Source organism: Trichoplax adhaerens, genomic scaffold, assembly GCF_000150275.1.
Source record: "Trichoplax adhaerens TRIADscaffold_12 genomic scaffold, whole genome shotgun sequence".
Taxonomy (NCBI): domain Eukaryota; kingdom Metazoa; phylum Placozoa; class Uniplacotomia; order Trichoplacea; family Trichoplacidae; genus Trichoplax; species Trichoplax adhaerens.
Genome location: NW_002060954.1, coordinates 1108003 through 1125976, shown reverse-complemented (window position 1 = coordinate 1125976; position 17974 = coordinate 1108003). Strand labels below are relative to the sequence as shown.

At 32.9% G+C, this 17974-nt stretch overlaps 3 protein-coding genes across 3 annotated transcripts; 2 read left to right on the top strand and 1 right to left on the bottom strand.

The window, feature by feature from the left end:
* Nucleotides 1-1687: 1687 nt before the first annotated feature.
* TRIADDRAFT_30184 (uncharacterized protein) lies at nt 1688-7202 on the top strand (the record flags this gene model as incomplete). The annotated part of the gene is made up of 20 exons (XM_002115886.1): nt 1688-1836; nt 3333-3417; nt 3576-3680; nt 3802-3910; nt 4069-4177; nt 4278-4343; nt 4425-4518; nt 4637-4743; nt 4921-5003; nt 5143-5255; nt 5349-5415; nt 5503-5563; nt 5693-5771; nt 5854-6005; nt 6171-6259; nt 6337-6413; nt 6526-6597; nt 6678-6728; nt 6860-6956; nt 7042-7202. 20 exons carry the CDS (start codon nt 1688-1690, stop codon nt 7200-7202), a joined length of 1926 nt encoding a protein of 641 aa, XP_002115922.1.
* Nucleotides 7203-8030: 828 nt separating this feature from the next.
* On the bottom strand, nt 8031-9508 carry TRIADDRAFT_59829 (uncharacterized protein; the record flags this gene model as incomplete). The annotated part of the gene is made up of 5 exons (XM_002115742.1): nt 8031-8096; nt 8402-8476; nt 8563-8595; nt 8694-8774; nt 9428-9508. The coding sequence occupies 5 exons, from the start codon at nt 9506-9508 to the stop codon at nt 8031-8033; spliced, it is 336 nt and encodes a 111-aa protein (XP_002115778.1).
* A 5081-nt stretch (nt 9509-14589) lies between these two features.
* TRIADDRAFT_59828 (uncharacterized protein) lies at nt 14590-17128 on the top strand (the record flags this gene model as incomplete). The annotated part of the gene is made up of 12 exons (XM_002115885.1): nt 14590-14647; nt 14848-14950; nt 15290-15403; nt 15538-15568; nt 15664-15709; nt 15901-15936; nt 16052-16145; nt 16282-16319; nt 16434-16513; nt 16638-16711; nt 16798-16876; nt 17000-17128. The coding sequence occupies 12 exons, from the start codon at nt 14590-14592 to the stop codon at nt 17126-17128; spliced, it is 882 nt and encodes a 293-aa protein (XP_002115921.1).
* Between the last annotated feature and the right edge of the window lie 846 nt (nt 17129-17974).

Genomic DNA, 17974 nt, shown 5'->3' with positions numbered 1-17974 from the left:
AGTAACAAGGCCAATACGCTTGCTATACCATTTATGTTATAGACGAAGACCTTCTACTTACTGTACTACTCGGTCAACAAGAACGTGTGTAGTACGGTCTGTTAGGCCTGAAAGCCTATTCACTATGCAGCTAAATTAAAGTGTATTACTAACTGTTTACGTGTATGCCCGTTCACAAATGAACGGAATGCCAAAAAAAAAAACAGCAAGAAAGATCTTCGCTGGAAGCAACCACTCCTTTCTGACTTACGATTAATCATCTACGCACGTCGAATGTATACGGTACAGTACGGTATGTACTATGCAGTTCACCTCTTGGATAAGCGACGTATTCCTTGCTACTGAACTCTATCTACCAATGTGTCTACATATTTGAATACCCAAATAAATGTTTGCCTTGATAACCTGTATTGCATTATTCGCATGTAATGAAGGAAAGCCAGTTGATTAGTTTATAGCAGTAGCTGCTCCAAATCATATTAGCAATTATATAATATAAAGGTACACATTTACGACATAGTCTTACTGTACAATGTACATGTCGTTTTGTGAATTGACCGATAAGAAGTTTTATTCGAGCTACAGTACACGAATTTTTAGTATGAAATTCATTCATTTCCTTATAACGAGAAATCAAAGTCTTCAAAGTTGAAAGTCAACTCGTATAATAATGATAAGAAAAATTTTTTAATTTCATTCTTGAGTCAGTAGGCAGTTTTTTAAGCAAAATGTGGATAATTTATTTTCTATACGTACATGTATGATGTATCTTAAAATTGAAGTTAGCTAATGGGTCTATAGACCTGATTCAAATTCCTGAGCGTCTTTTTCAGTGTTTTCCAATCACTGTGATTGTAATTAACTCGAGAATACGCATAGAGTAGAGGTGTGTACTGCATCAATACGTACAATATAATGCACAATAATCTGATTATCTTGTATTAGTCATTAGACGTCTACGCGTAGTGTTCGTAAAACAGTAGGTAGCGATAGCGATATGTGCGGCCAGACTTTGAATTTCATTGCAAGACTTCAAAGCTACAGTAAGTGTACTCAACTAACTAGGGCTCATAAAGTATTGCAAAAGTATCATGGCAGTACATCGTGGAAGAAAGAGAGTTCTTGGGTGTTGAAATATATATTCTGAGACGTTTTAGGTGTTGTCTGTCGGTTGAATTTTACAGATCATGTACTTACTATGTACATGTACAGTACAGTAGTTGCAAATCTGTCTTCTAACATCTACAGTACACATACTGTACACGGTACAGTACAAAACACCCTGAATCTCTTGACACCACCAGGACTCCATCCATACTGTGCACTGAGTGTACAGTGTACAGTGTACAGTACACCAGACCTGTACAGTACAGGACTTCTTTTAGCAGAACAAGTTACACTGTACTGTAGGACTGTCACTACTGCGACTGCTCAAACTGGCCTCTACAGTATTCAGTGTTGTACTGTACTGTATGGTATGTACTGTACACTGTATGGTACGGTACTGTACACTATTATCGCTAGGCTTGGACGTACTGTACAGTACTGTACTAGACGTACTGTATATTGCCATGGTTATTGGTTATAGGGAGCCTACATGCTGGTAGAAGTTCATTGTTATCCTCGGTTGTAACGATCACAATTAAGGTTGCTCCTGCAGTATCTAACTTTAACACATTGGATGAAAATGGAGAAAACAGACACTCGTGGAACTGCCAAGGAAAAGACTGAACCTGGTTATGTCCGTAAATATCTACCTGTTATCTGCTTTCTTCTGGTTTGTTTATTAACCTGTTCGACAAGACTTTATAAGTTAGATGAACCGCAACATGTCTGGTAAGATAAATGGCATCTATGTATAAATTCAATGACAAAAAATTGGATACGATATAAGAGTACATCTCTCCATAATCCTGGAACAGACTTGATTGCTCTTTGAAATTTTAAAGTTATCGGTCCGGTACATAGAAATAACTAATCCTACGCACCATCTCTTTTATGCTATTCCCAAAAGTGCCAATGAAACTATTCCACATAGTGGTAGATATACTCGTAAAATATTCTATGAGATTGACTGATCATGACAAATTTTAAATTGTGCTATTCTGCGCAGTCCAGTGGATTCCTTGTCAAACTTTTATAGTTATTTTAGAGATCACTACTGATCAGATTTCAAAATTGATTACTAGACAGTTATAGGCCACCCATCTTATAAATAAATACCATATTTCGTAGGATACAACAGTATCAAGATCAGTTATCATGGATACCATGTAGCCAACTAAGTGCAAATTGTAACTAGGATACAGTAAGGAAAAATCATGGCCAAATTTTTTTCACTTTCACAATTACAAGCTATTAGAAAAAGACTACTGCTTGTCGTAATATTCTACTTTCATATAATAGCATTCACAGTCAGAAAGGATTGCCGCTAAATTAATGATCGTAGACCAATCTATGATGCTGTATCAGTTTAATTCATGTATTTTAGTAGATAAAACGTGCCTAATGCCAATCTCTTGAAGCTTGTACTGACTGAAGAGAAGAAATTCAGTTGTTATAGACAGATTAAACAGTAGCAACACCTATTTTAGGGAATAAGTTTGCTTACGAATACAACTCATGATTGAAGTTGTTTTACAAGTCATACAATACATCTCAGACTGACATAATATTATGTTAGTACTATGGTCTTTGATGAGCGTCAAAAGGGAATATCATTGCTGTTAGACCTGATTCAGCCTAAACTTCTTGAAAGTATCAAATAAAAACATCTCTAAGTGAATGTAACTAATCTTACAATAAAGGCACTATACCGTTATTGTCATCACACTGCAGACTGATTCAACATCAGAAGATCTTTAAACATCTGTGATATGATGAATTCAATAAAATAATTATTCACATTAATTAAATTGTATGCACAAGCTGTTATACATGTAAATGCTCTACACACACTTCTTATTGTGGATAATTTTTAGTAATTAAAATTAATTAACCCGTAAAGCATATTATAAGGCTAAAATATGTAATTGGTAAATTGACGATTTGTCATACTACTGTATGATACCTGACTTAACGTCTATGAGTACACGGTACACGTATGCGAATATACACTAATTGCACTGTATAGTCGTTATAGCAATATAAATTTGAAGTTATTACAATGTATCCAACGTTTATAAAACTTTGTAGTTGTAAATTACTAACTTTCTTAAATGTTTACCCCACACGAAATTCTATCAACACAACGATTGCTTATCAATTATTACTACTTTCTTATATTCCTTTCAAAGTTTATTAATTCATTCTACTTAATGAATAATTCACAGTTGGGACGAAGCCCATTTTGGTAAGCACGGTAGTTGGTATATTAATCGAACGTTCTTTTTCGACGTTCATCCACCTCTCGGCAAGGTAACCTAGTACGAATATTAAATAGTAAAAGATTTTACAAGATTAATTAAATTTCTTGAGAATGTATTGTATATTTTGTTTATCATTTCAGATGATATCATTGAATGATAGACTTTGTTAGGTATACTCTAAATACTTTCTACTTGAATTGTATTTAGATGTCGATAGGCCTAATTGGTTACTTAACAGGCTATAACGGAACCTTCGCCTTTGATAAGCCTGGAGACAAGTTTAATGGACACCTTGTCATGGGTATGAGATATGTAAGTATTAAATTAAATCATCTTACATATTCAATCATACATAGTTTCGGCTCGATGAAAAGTAAAAAATTTTAATTATTAGCTCTTTAAATAATAAATAACCATTTACTATTCGAATTAGTTCTGTGCAATTTTAGGATGTTTCTTTGTTGCTTTCGTTTACCTTATTACCTGGGAATTAAGTCAATCAGTCGAAGCTTCATGCCTTGCATCTCTATTTGCTATATTCGGTAATAACGTTGATATTGCTAAACATTTACAATATCTATTATAGTATTAATTAATAATTTCAAAAATCTAGAAGTAAAATGCCCTTCTAAGTTATCATCATAACATACGTGCAATTTAAATGTTCAAATTTAATTCTCTATTATGATAATTCCAACAGATCATGGTACTATTACACTATCACGTTATATCTTACTGGATCCGATTTTATTATTCTATATCATGTCGTCAACCTATTTCGGTATCAAATTTTTAAACACTAAAAATCGGTAAAAGAAAACACTTTCATATCATTTTGTATAAATTCTGCATTTCATGGATCGTGTAGATTGATATGCGATCAGTAATTGTTGCTATAAATTACTATAGTCCTTATTCATTGTCATGGTGGTTATGGCTATCTTTAACCGGCGTTTCGTTAGGATGTGCAATTAGGTTAGAAACTTTCGTTGTGGAACATGCATATAAATGAATTTCCGTAATGTAATAAAAAATTAATTATTTTTTATTATACAGCGTAAAATTTGTTGGCCTATTTGTTATCCTGTTTACCGGTTATTCAACAGTAATGGATTTATGGAGATTATTCGGAGATTTAAATCTGTCAATGGTACACTTTATTGCTATCGCTATCAATATCGATCGATTTGTAAATATACTATCAACAGTTGTAAAAGTTACTGTTATTTAATTTTACTGGCTTGTTTATCGATGCTGTTCAATAACAGGTTGACCTGATTAAACACTTTTTGGCCAGAGCAGTGTGCTTAATCCTGATTCCCTTATTGGTATATTCCTTGTTATTTGTAATTCATTTAAAAGTACTTCACAAAAGGTAATATTAGCTAATCATTTATTTGGGTGATAATACGAAAAAATTACACCTTTCTTCGGATATTTAGAAATAACTGTGTGATTGTAGTACTTTGTCATTGATGAACGTGTGAAATGAGCTAGATTTCTGAAAGTAGTAATATATTTTATCACCTTTCCGATTTATCCATCTGTGTAGTGGCAAAGGTGATGGATTTTACAGCTCCTCATTTCAAGCCACTTTGAAAGGAAACGACCTTTACGACGTCAAACTGCCCACATGTAATTTTTACTCTAATAATTAAGCGCTCCCCATTCTATTAAAATATTTCAGAAATGGTTTTAATACAAAATATTAACAGCAATAGAAAAACATCCATAATAATTATTTTTAATAATTCATTAATTTCTATAATGATAGATGTTGCGTATGGCTCAGTAGTTACAATAAGAAATTACCGAAGTGGAGGAGCTTTATTGCATTCACACCCACACTTATATCCACCCACAGTTGCCAAAATGCAGCAACAACAGGTTTATTCTTACGTACCGATATATCATACGCATGTATAATATTTGCTTAGTTTTTATGTAAAACTACGTGCTTACTCCAATTATATATAATAGGTTACTACATATTCTCACAAAGACGAAAATAACCTTTTTATGATTAAGAAACATAACGCCAGTTATAGTAAGTTTATGCTATACGAAACTATAATTTGTATAATAAATTTGAGATCTTATACTTACAAGATATTAATTACTGTTGATACAATAGGCGATCAACAATCGTTAGAGTACGTTAAAAATGGCGACATTATCAGATTAGAACATGTTCAGTAAGTACGGTATCTAACGTTATTAAATATTGCTGTCGATGCTATTGTTTTACTAATTTGACAGCTTGATAGTATGAAGATATAGAGGTAACAAGGTCTTTATATTATAAATTTTTATCGTTATTGTAGAACTAAACGTAACCTGCACAGTCATCTAGAGAGAGCTCCAGTTACTAAAAGACACTATCAAGTAACTTGCTATGGAAATGTAAGTAACCGTTACTAATAATATATGAGTGACAGTAATATATCATCCTAAATTCTATTTACTATTGGATCGTCTTATTTAGAATGGAACAGGAGATGATAATGACTACTGGGTGATACACGCGACTAATGCCGAAATTGGGAGTAAAATTTCTATCGTGAAATCTATTCTTCGCTTTGTACATTACAATGTCAAGTGTGCTTTGCATTCGCACGAAAAACAACTACCGAAATGGTCAACATAAATCCTTTTGTTTATAACAGACAATTATTTTTAAATTATAATTAAGAATCATGAAATACTACTATATAGCAGTGATATCAGTCTTTTATAATTTTCTTCGTAAAAATAGTCTTACAATATATCATGTCCTAAAGTATGATATCTTATCCATTTCAGGGGTTGGGAACAAATGGAGGTTACGTGTAACCCAAAAATTAAGCATAAAAACAACCTTTGGAATATTGAAGGCCACCAGAATCCTCGATGTAAGAAATTATACAGCGAATTAATGCATGCAGTTGCACTAACTAACTCAATGCATTATTTTTAATTACGCTATAAGTATCGGTTGATGACTCAGATGTACACAAGGCTTCCACTTATCAAAAGTTTTTGGAGTCTCATTTTGTTATGCTACAGGTAACGATGTACTTGAAAGTAATAATAGAAATACACATGCATGAATAAGATTATAAAATACTTTAATTACAATTTATACAGAGAAGTAAAATATAAATTATTGTCTTTCTAGGGAAATTCTAATCTCAAACCTAAAGAAGGAGAATATACCTCACAACCTTGGCATTGGCCAATCACATATAAGGTATCCTTAATCTACGATTATCCTTGATTGTATTGTCTGCATTAATTAATTATTCCTCCTTATTTCAAAATTTAATGCAGGGTCAGCACTTTTCCGGAGGTGATTTTAGAATATACTTACTTGGTAACCCAGTAAGTAATTACCGCTTTAAACGTTATTTGCTTAGCAGCTATTTTTAGGACTAGCTGTGAAGCTCCATTATATACGACTCGTATTCTATATCCGCTAACGTTAATACAATTTGGTACTACATACTTATTAGGTACTTTGGTGGACAAACCTAATAGTGCTGATAAGCTTTCCATTTGGCTACTTGTATCATGCAATAAGGTGCCAACGAGGTTGTCAAGATCAGAATGGTAACTAACTGATTTTAAGAATTTTTAAAGGCTAAACTAGAGAAAATACATATAACTGCACTAACGAGCTTTAAAAATTTATCAGAACTGCGAACGAAATTATTTTCTTCTTGCTGGTGGTTATATCTTGGATGGGCGACCCATTATATTCCTTTTTATTTAATGGGAAGAGTTTTATACTTTCACCATTACTTCCCTTCTTATTTGTACAGTTGTATGATAACCGGTACGTGTAAGCCGAAATGACCTCAATTTACAGAATTATGGAGGTAGCTTTAAGTTTCATAATTTTCCGTTTTTAGGAATCTTTCTATATTACCTAATTGAAAGCTATGGAGCAAGACTATCGACTCAAGAGAATAAGTTGTTTTTTTTCAAGATCGTATATACTGGTGTAGCTTTGGTTATTATTAGCAGGTGACTATGAGTATTTTAAATAAGGGTTACTTGCGTCATTAACTCAGCAATAATTTAAACATTAAACTTTTTAGTTTCGTTATCTTCCGTTCCTTAACGTATGGAATGTCTGGACCGAAAGGCGATATGCTGAATAGTCGTTATACGTGGATTAGATGGCTTAGCTCTTGGGAAATTTAATTTATTTTGAAAATAGTTATGAACCTGGTTTATAAATAATTGCTCATTTATCAACGGTCCACACGTGGAAAATTGTTTATTAAGTTAGATTATATTACTTAGGGAAGAAAATTATCTCGAACAATATAGTTATCCTTACAAGTTCAAAGTGAATTTTAAAATGTTACTTATTCTAACCCGCAGCCTGACCAATGATATTTTGACGAAAGATCTGTGCTGTTTACTTATTATTAAATTACTGATACCAAGTAATTTTCATATCATGTTTCTTATTTACAACGTTACAGTCATGTTGGATTAATAAATGTGAAGGACTTAATAAAGTTTAGTACCAAAGCATAGAAATCAAACTTATCAATACAACTACGAATAAATTTCGTATACCAACTTTTGAAGTGTATAAGAAAAAAGTTAAGTAGAAATTGATAAAGAAATTCAATATGACATGAATTGTATAATTACAAATTCGCATTTTCTTCAATTAATGTGTTCCAGTATTCCTTGCCTTATCAGATGCTCACATTGTGACCGTCTCATATAATGCTGTAATTAAAATTTTAAATATTCAATGAATCATAATGCTCTTGCGAAAATAAGTTACATACGTATGATACAGATAGTACACAGGAACTTACCCGTATATGACGACAAGATATTACATAATGAGTGTGTAGTAGTTTATAGATACTTTATATACGTACTAGTAATCATCAAATTCATATGCAAGCACAACTGTAATACGAAATAGTCATGATCTTGATAGCACAGTAGGTCTTACGCCAATGTTCACAAATCAGAAATTGAGTGAGCATTTACCGAACCTTATCAAGTTAAATTCCAAGTCATACCTGTGTATTTCTTTTTAATGATATAACATCACCATCATCTGTTACGAATTCACCATAGTCCTGTAGGCATCGCACCTGAAACAATTCATACATTAGGCGTAAATATTGACATCCATGCAGGATTGTAATATATGAGGTTGAAAACTGCAGGACTAGATTACCTCAATAAACACAGACTTTGGCGGCTTTAAGTCCTAAAGACAAATTTTAACTTACTTAATAATTCGTAATTATATGCTTTACACTTTATAGATAGAGTATAGTAAATAGTTAATATACTTAATGTATTTACTTGGGTTAAATCCAATCCAATATCACCAAATGATCTCATATACTTCACAAGAGACTTACTGTAATTCGTGAACCATTGTTTCTAGTAATTAAAAAGTAAAAAATGTAGCTATTAGTGCAGAATTATAACAATCAAGCTCAGGGTATGCCAGCTTACTTATGCTGGCATACTGTGACTGCATCATGTTAGAAACGAAGCATGAGAATAGTATGATACCATTAGAAATAGAAAGCATCAATCACGCTACAATCCTGAAAGACAATAGTTACATGATTACGTATCTATTTTACTTAGAGGTTTAACGTCCCTATTTAATATGAAATAGTGCCACATGGTTAAAGATTGTATGCAGATATAACATATCGGATTGTAATCAGAAATTATAACTGTTTAGCTTTACAATAGATATAAATCTGACGCCTATTATTGGTATATTGCACTGCTGTGCAGTATTACATTGCTAATGTAGTTACATTATACTTGGGTAACACATAGTTCCAAAATTTCACCCAGTTATATAGTTCACAATAATGATAATAAGATCGTTGTATTTTAATTTAAAACTTGCAAGAATTATATTCTCGCACGATTGTAGAATTGGTGGAGACTATACTTTTATATAAGTTAAGCACGGTTGACATTGAAGCACTACTCATCATATCGTAATTGAGCATGTACATAAAAAATGATCAGAAGTAATAAAGGATTAAAATATCTAGCTAAAATACTTTTACCTCCAATTCGCACAGGTTATCTCTAACATGAGCAGGCAATACACTCCCTAATTCCCACCTTAGCTGGCGAAGTCTTTGCATTCTCTCATAGCTGCACGAAAATTAGACGAATGTAGGATAAATTCGCTTTAATTCTCAAAAAATTTATTTCTAATCAATAATAAACATCTCCAATAATATAGTAAAGCTGATATTATAGATCAGGTGGTCTCTGCAGACACTAATGCATAACGACAAGACTGCAGGATTCACGAGTTATATGTGGTGCAATATACACGTATTTCCATAATATTAAAGTGAGTTGCTTAGGCAAGACTTTATATAGTCATAATTATGTAAGATAGCTCATTTTAGTATTCTTAATATTGATTCACTACATAACTTTTAAGTATTTGTATAAAAACACATCATAATACATAACTTAGACAGTATAGGACTTTGTATTTGGGCCGCGATCATAAAATTGTATTGCACTATTTAGAATGAGGCATATTGTCGTATAATGTATTTACCGTTGTAAATACATTTTACCGTGTACGATAAGAATATAGAATGTAAATTCTTATGTGTTAATTAGCGAACAGATACAACTGCCAAATAACTAAGGTTAGATGCTAACAAATATACTCTATTCTGATTTACAATCTGAAAATTCGTAATAGCACTGCTACGTTATCACTTACACATAAGCAAGTAAGCACCGCTTATTTCTTTCTAGGCTAGCATGTCGTAGCTGTATAGCAGAAAATAGGCCGTTTTTACCAGCAATAGTGGCGTTACTGTAAACATACATAAATCACAAGCAAGGTTAGTACATATCAGTTTTTAATCAGATTTGATTAAGCTAAATTTGAGGAGAATTAATACACACTTAGTAAGAACTAGATATAGTAGTAGTTTACGTATAGTAATATACAGTAGTAGATTCGTTTCGTGTTATTACGCTAATATTAATGTCCGTTAAATTCGAGTATATTTCAGATGATAATTACTTAGGATTGGAAGAATAGTAGAGATTATAGACATGTATATGCCTGTATAGATGTAATAATCAAAACATGGTAAAATATGATCGCTTATACACACATGGCCGGTAAGATTTGTATAAGTCTACGGCAATATACATATGCGGGCGAATATAATTTTAGCTTCTGCAATCAATTGTAACGGAATTTGCGATCATAGTTTCATCAATTTTTACCAAAATTGATGAGTTTATTGGCTGTAAGACAACGCACTACGACTGACTAAATGGATAAGACATCTTAAAATACCATATTGGTTTCATAATAAATGATAATTACGAAATTTGATAGACCATGGCATACTTTACTATCTGAATTATTCTGGCAGTTTGATGCTACAATAGAGCAATTCGATAATTCAATGTCCACAACATTGACGTGCAAAACAGATAATGTTCGCGCGTAAATAATTTTTGAAATTAATGATAAATTGTAAAAGTTTTACAACATAGTTTATAAAGCGTAATGTTCATTTGATTCATACATCAGATCAATAGTAGAAGGCGTACATAAATATAAATATAGTACTAACACATCTTCCTGATTTCGTTGAAAGAGGCTCTGCATTTCCTCAATGACTTGCCTAATTCCATCCTCCTAATAATTCGAATGATCGTACGAGTTAATATACCGTAGTATACTGCACTGTACTGTACTGTATATTTACAGTACAGTAATCTAAAATAAGTATAAGATTATAAAAGTACAGTATTAATAGATGATTTAAATTTACGTATTACGTCCAAAATTACATTATAAGAAGGTATGACATAATCGCTTGCACGTTGTAACTCTCGAATTAATTCAAGGCCTTGCTCCGCCAACATTGTATACTTGTATACAGGGATTCAAGATTAGCTATTACTGCAAAATTAAAATTATTAAAAGTGAACTTATTCGATTTTGAATGCGATAATACAGTCAACTTGTACAGTACTGTAAAAAAGGTATCTTCGACTACAGTACTGTGTACTGTACACTGTACACTGTACAGTACAGTACAGTACTGTACTGTATACTGTAGTACAGTACTGTACAGTACGGTAAGAACTTCTCTCCTGTACTACTATACAGACAGACCAGATGGACAACAGACGGACTTTTATTTTACCGAATGAGACCGTGAATTTCGAAATATGACTACTTAATGTAGTATGGATCTTTCGTGTCTGTTTTCTAAAAAATTGGTGTTAATTGAAATACCATGTACGATCTTACATAGCTATTTCCATGCAGAACTTAGTGACGGATAATAAGATTGAGCGTAATATTACTGTACTGTACTTACTGCTAATTTAGAAAAAATTAGTCAATGTAAAATCGACCATCTGCGTACTAAAGTACTGTTATAATGAAGCGTTTAGAACAATATTTGGACGAAATGAGGCCGAATAGGTCTGTCCGTCCAAGAGTGATCAGTCGATATCTTCTTCCAATAGTCCAATAGTCCAATGTACAGTGCATAGTACAGTACTGTACATGTAGAAAATGTTTTTCTGCATCATGAATACGCCTGCGCATAAATGCGGAGACGTTTATTGTACCTGAGTGTACAGTACAGTACTGTACTGTACTGTACAGTACATTACAGATGGATATTACTATTGTTTACTGGTCCACTATTATAAAAAATTTTTTAATTTTTAAAGCTCCAAGTTTTAGGAATCGATTCTATGTAGTGTTGCATACAGAGATCTATTGAGCTGTATAAGACTGAAGGACTTGATACACCACGCAAGTACATATTCTAGAGTTTTGCTGTACTAAAGTCCGTCCTGAAAGTATCCTACAATTAGGGTACTAAAGCTCTAGCAAAAGATGATAAGGCCATAAAAGTGTTCCTTTTCTGATTGTCAATGCCTTGGTGGAAGTTTTTTCGGGAATTCCTTAGCAAGGATTGTTGAAAATGACAACGATTGCAGGATAAGAAGTACTTACACTGCAAATACCAGCCAAAGAACTCCCGCTATTGAAATAAAAAAAAAAATAATAACACAAAAATATAAAAAGTACCGTTGAACTGCAAATAGTAAGTGGTTCAGCAATGCCCACGGCATGCCCAACTTTGGACAAAACCTTTCAATCCTGCGTGCAACTATTGTTCGTTCAGTAGCGTAGTGATGATTGCATTGTTTGATGTGTTCATTGCATTGTCACATGACTCTTAAGCAGGCCAACAGAAACCAGGCATTACTTTGAAAACAATAACATGCCAAAAGTCACAATAGAAAAGGTCATCATGCACGAGTCTAAGAGTCAACGTCTTGACTCGATGTAGACTCTGACCATATTAAGCCTTGCCATCATTGATTGTGATAAGTCGGTGACGACGTAAGTTTTGCAGAAATAGTCCGTGCCTTTCCTCATCCTTTCCTGTCGGCATCCTGTTCACCATTTAATAAGCACAAATAAGGTAAAGTCTTTCTCTACCGAACTTTCTAATTCCTTCTACATTAACTGTAAGAAACGATTGGATCAAGTCCAATAACGCTTATAGTATTTGCAGTTAGTGTTGGGAAATTTGTTAGCATGTACTGTACAAGATGAAAAAAATCTTGATGGCTTGTAGTGTGAATTACTGCAATGCCTCTTAATACAGTAAACGAAAGTACAATTTAGGACTTACTTCATTACCATAGTATCTTGCTATACTGTACAATGTCCATACTGTGCTTTAGTATGGTACAACAGAGCAGTATAATAATAATAATTATAATACCAATAGTGAATTGTTATAGCTGGCATTGAAGCACAACTGAATTCGGCGATGGCTATAATTATTATTATAGCCATCGCCGAAAGCAAAATCATGCATCCAGCAATTCTAGACCTAGATTTCGTAACTAGTCAACACCACCTCTGTGATGATCACACTAGTTTCTTGACAACACTAAAAAGTTGATAAAAATATCTTGGACCAAGACATGAACAATGCTTGTATTAATTGTACTGTAATTGTAATGGTAATCTGGTTATGCACCGCCTTGACCAGGGTAACAGTAACTATTTCACAACAAAATACCTAGTGTGTACAGTAGAACATTGCACGATTGGCTGACTAGGCTCGTCCTATTTGGAGAAATTCGCCTAAGTTCTTAAAATAGGTGCACCGTAGAATAAAATTTAAACCGCATATGGTATATATTATTTTTAATTTGCCATCGCTTGATACTGTATGTTGATATTGTGAACTATAATAGTCGTTCGGTCTTTAATCTTTCGAATATTTTCGACGTTGTTATCGAGCTGTAGCTAACGTTATCTTCATTAATCCCTCCAAGAATTGCAGTGCCAATCATGAAACGTCGCCAGCTAAACGATCAAACAGATCTTAATAATGTCAACCGCCTAGACAGAAGGCGAATGGAGAACAAAATACAGGAAGAAGAAAAACTTTCTAATGGTAACGATTGCTTAAGGTACCCGTCCGTCTTATATACCGTTTACCGAAAAATTAATAATTGATTCACGAACCACATTTGGAGTATAAATTTACGACTTTCGTAGATGTTAGATGTTATTACATACGACTATACGGTATGTATACAGTATACGTACAGTGCAATACTGTAAGTTTTGAAAAAAAACAAAATAGCAACAGCCCTTTCTAATTTAGACATTTTTAAATTTTGCAACATCGGCTGATCACTTATTATATTAGCCTCAGTACACCAACTGTACTTTATACGAAAATATCGCTCTCTTTCTATCAACTACAGTACTATCATTTTGATATTTGTAGCATACTGTGTACGTATTATTAAATTGCATACTTTCTTCGGTACGTTAGGAGGATAGCCTATGCAATCCTTTCTGTCTTCCTGTTCTATGCCTTTATCATCTTCCTTATTATGTGCAGTCCGACATTTCGGTTACATCTGCTCTACATGCATTACGGTAAGGAGGGATACAACATGCTGTACAGGCATAACCCAGCTCTGTGCTGTACAGCTGACATTATTATGCTAATGAAATCTTACGAATCCTCTTGATATTCCTTTAAATTTAAAAATCGAGTTCAACGCACGTTGTTGCACCGATTCCTGTACTGTATTGCATAAAATTTAAATCAATTGCCAGTAAATCGTAATTACCTTGAACTGAGAATGTGTTCTAACACAAACACTGGCAGCTAGAATGACATTTTATGATGTCAAGTGTTTAACAGTTGACTGTGCAAAATCGAATGATATGCGTATGTGATAATGTCGTATTTACAATTTACTGTATGTACACACATATATTCATCATACTGTAGTAAATTAGGATTTTTATTTTGACTACAGTATACGCATGTAGCACAATGATTAAGTTTAGTTTATATGTACAAATATGTAAACTACAAATTTGACTTAATAATTAAGCCCAGCTTTTGCATTTATTTTCTTCCTACAGTTCGTATACCTTTTTCTAATGCTTCTCAGCCCCAACAGTTTGGCATGACTGGAACCAGAAATTTTATGGTGAAAACAAGTGATAATGAATTCCTGGGTGCTTGGTAAGAACAGCAGGAACTGTGTTCGCACGTTGTATCATTTTACTCATGAGATGTAACCATAATTAGTACGCAACACATAGTCTCCAGCAGTACGCGCATCGATGTTTAGAGAATATACAGAAGAGTATTGTTTCCTGACGTATACTATAGTCGTGCACTCTCTATCTCATTACTAAGTATTCTTGATTGCTTTAAACGTCAAATCCATGGTCAATTAATACCATACGTTATGCTCATTGCTATATAATCTGTAAATTTATTACCTTTCACTCTGCAAGGTGTCTTATTTAAAGGCGCATAAATTATAACTTATAATACTCCTACAATATCTTAAATTAGGCACGTTCTCCCTAAGAGTTTGATTCCAACTGTGGACGACCAGATTGATTTCGATAATAGCCTGAAATCAGGCAAACCTATTTTTATTTATTTCCATGGTAATTCGGGCTCTAGGTTAGTAATTCTTGGTTTGTGAAATATTACAAGCTATTGCTACAACGTTTAATAGATATAAATTTGTACTAAACATTTGAATTTAATCTGGCTAATGATAAATATATCCATTAATTCCATGTAAAATTTTTTAGAGCGTCTTATCATAGGATAGAAATATATAAGGTTAGTTGCTTTGAATTTTAAAATTTATCTTGGACATCCTTTTAAATTTCCTGGCGATAGAATATTAAGTGACTTTCCGCTTTTGTAAACTACAGAGATTTTCTTCCTTCGATTACCACGTTGTTACAGTTGACTATCGAGGTAATAACGATTGATTATGATTGTTAACAGAAGACATTATTATCTGATATTGCTGTGATACATCGTACTTTCGTATACAGATGATATAATATCAGAGGTTGTCATCTAATTTTACGTATTAAAATTCTACTATATGAAGACTAAAATGTAGATTGTAATCGCTTAAATATATCGCTTTTGATCTTGATTAGGATACGAAGATTCTTCTGGAATTCCTTCAGAGGAAGGTATGATTTACATAGTATAATGTACCATAATATCCAGTAAAAATAGATCTCGTACTGTATACAACCTTCGATTGTAGAAATACCAATATCTTTATTAATTAAATCTATTGCTTAGGCCTGACTGAAGATGGAATATCATTGTGGAAATGGACTAAACAGAGGAGCGGTTCATCTCCAATATATATTTATGGTCATTCACTGGGAGGCGCGTAAGTTTTTAAGTAATAGATAATTATGAAAATGTTGCACTACGCAATCTAGAACTGTCATTACTTTTAATAATCCCTTTTCCGGTACTTAAAAAATCTTAATGATTCCTTTATGATAAACCTTCTACTATAACAGTGTTGCAGTAAATGTCGCAGCTCGCCTATGCGACTCTGGTAAGAGAACCTTTGTCATATTATTTGAGTTACTAAACGAAACTGCACCTTAATTAATTTCTTGCTGAAGAATCATCAAATATAATTCTGTTAATTAATTTTTCGAATACCCAGATGAATGTCCAAAGGGTGTAATAATCCAAAGTTCGTTCTCTTCACTACAAGAAGCTTGCTATGGGCATATACTCAGTAAGGTAAGCATCTAAATACAATGTAAGATATTTTCGTCTATTAGGCGTAATTGCAATATGTAAGCAATAACTTACATGACGCAATCATCACTACCTTCTAATCATATTTGCTACTATCTTTAAACAGCCGCTTAAGATATTGCCATTCTATTATTCCAATGTATTGAATGTAGTATCTGGTGAATACATGGTTAAAGAAAGGTAGGTACTTTAATAACGATTTTACATATTTGGCTATAAGCTGTAATTAGTACTTAGTTTGTATAACCGAAATGATCGTATCCCAGGATTCGTGGAGTGCATTGCCCTATTTTGATAATCCATGCAAATCAAGACGCAGTTATTCCAATTTCTTTGGCTGAGGAGGTTTGGATTGCACTATTATTGATTTTTTAGCACTTGCCATTTGTTAATTGCTATTCTTGTTAGTAGGATAATAACTTAATATTTGATTATAATTTCTCGCATTATTTCTACCGTTGCTTGCAGTTATATAAAGCTGCTAAATCAAGACCAGCATCTTCAGGAAAAGTTGTCTTAGAAAAACTCGATGATACTCAGCTTGGGCATAATAACATCCATAGATTTGATCGATTTTCTGATATGATTAGGTATTGATAGTATATTTGTTATATTACAATTAGAGTTTCTTTAATCATACTCACATGCCCTCAAATTTTGTATAATAGACAATTTACAAGTACGAATTTATGAAATAAACGCATCAATTCATCGACGAAAACAATCAATACATCTTCAATATTTTCCAAAACCTAATGCTGGCAATTTCTTGTTATTAATTATTAGCTATCAGTTGAGGCTTATTCTGTTGTACAACGCTTACCATAAAAAATTGAAAAATTCATTTTCTGAGCATATCTGTTATCGATGCATCAGATACTAAACATAATTTTTTAATACATATGACTGCTGGCTGATGTATTTCAAAATGAGCATAAGAAAGTATCTTACTTTGTAATGAAAGCTAAGTCTAGCAACGATGTTTGCCTTAGTGTTATAACTTATTAGGACAATGAGTAATAGAATTCACGATGCAAGTGAGCTAAATAGTAATTATTAATTGTCGCTATAGACATTATAATTTAAAATGTGTATATTATAATTGCTGGTCATTAATTGAGATGTTCGTATGAACACATCTGTGGCTTGTTATATTAAGAATTCTGTGTCATACTCGTTTGCAGATATCGCGATATTATATCTTTACACGCAGTAATTATTATCTAATCGACTTGATGTAAAAATTAATTGCAAGGTTGACATTCCTCAATCATGATAGTCGACGTTTCGCTAATTTACTCTTTCTAGTCTTTTCTCGTTTAGCTAAATTCTAACAATGTAACACGTACGTTTCATGAATTTCACTGACCAAATCTCATCAAAAATATTGTGATCGGCAGCAAATAACTACTGTATTCTAAATCTTAATGCGAAGCATTCCTA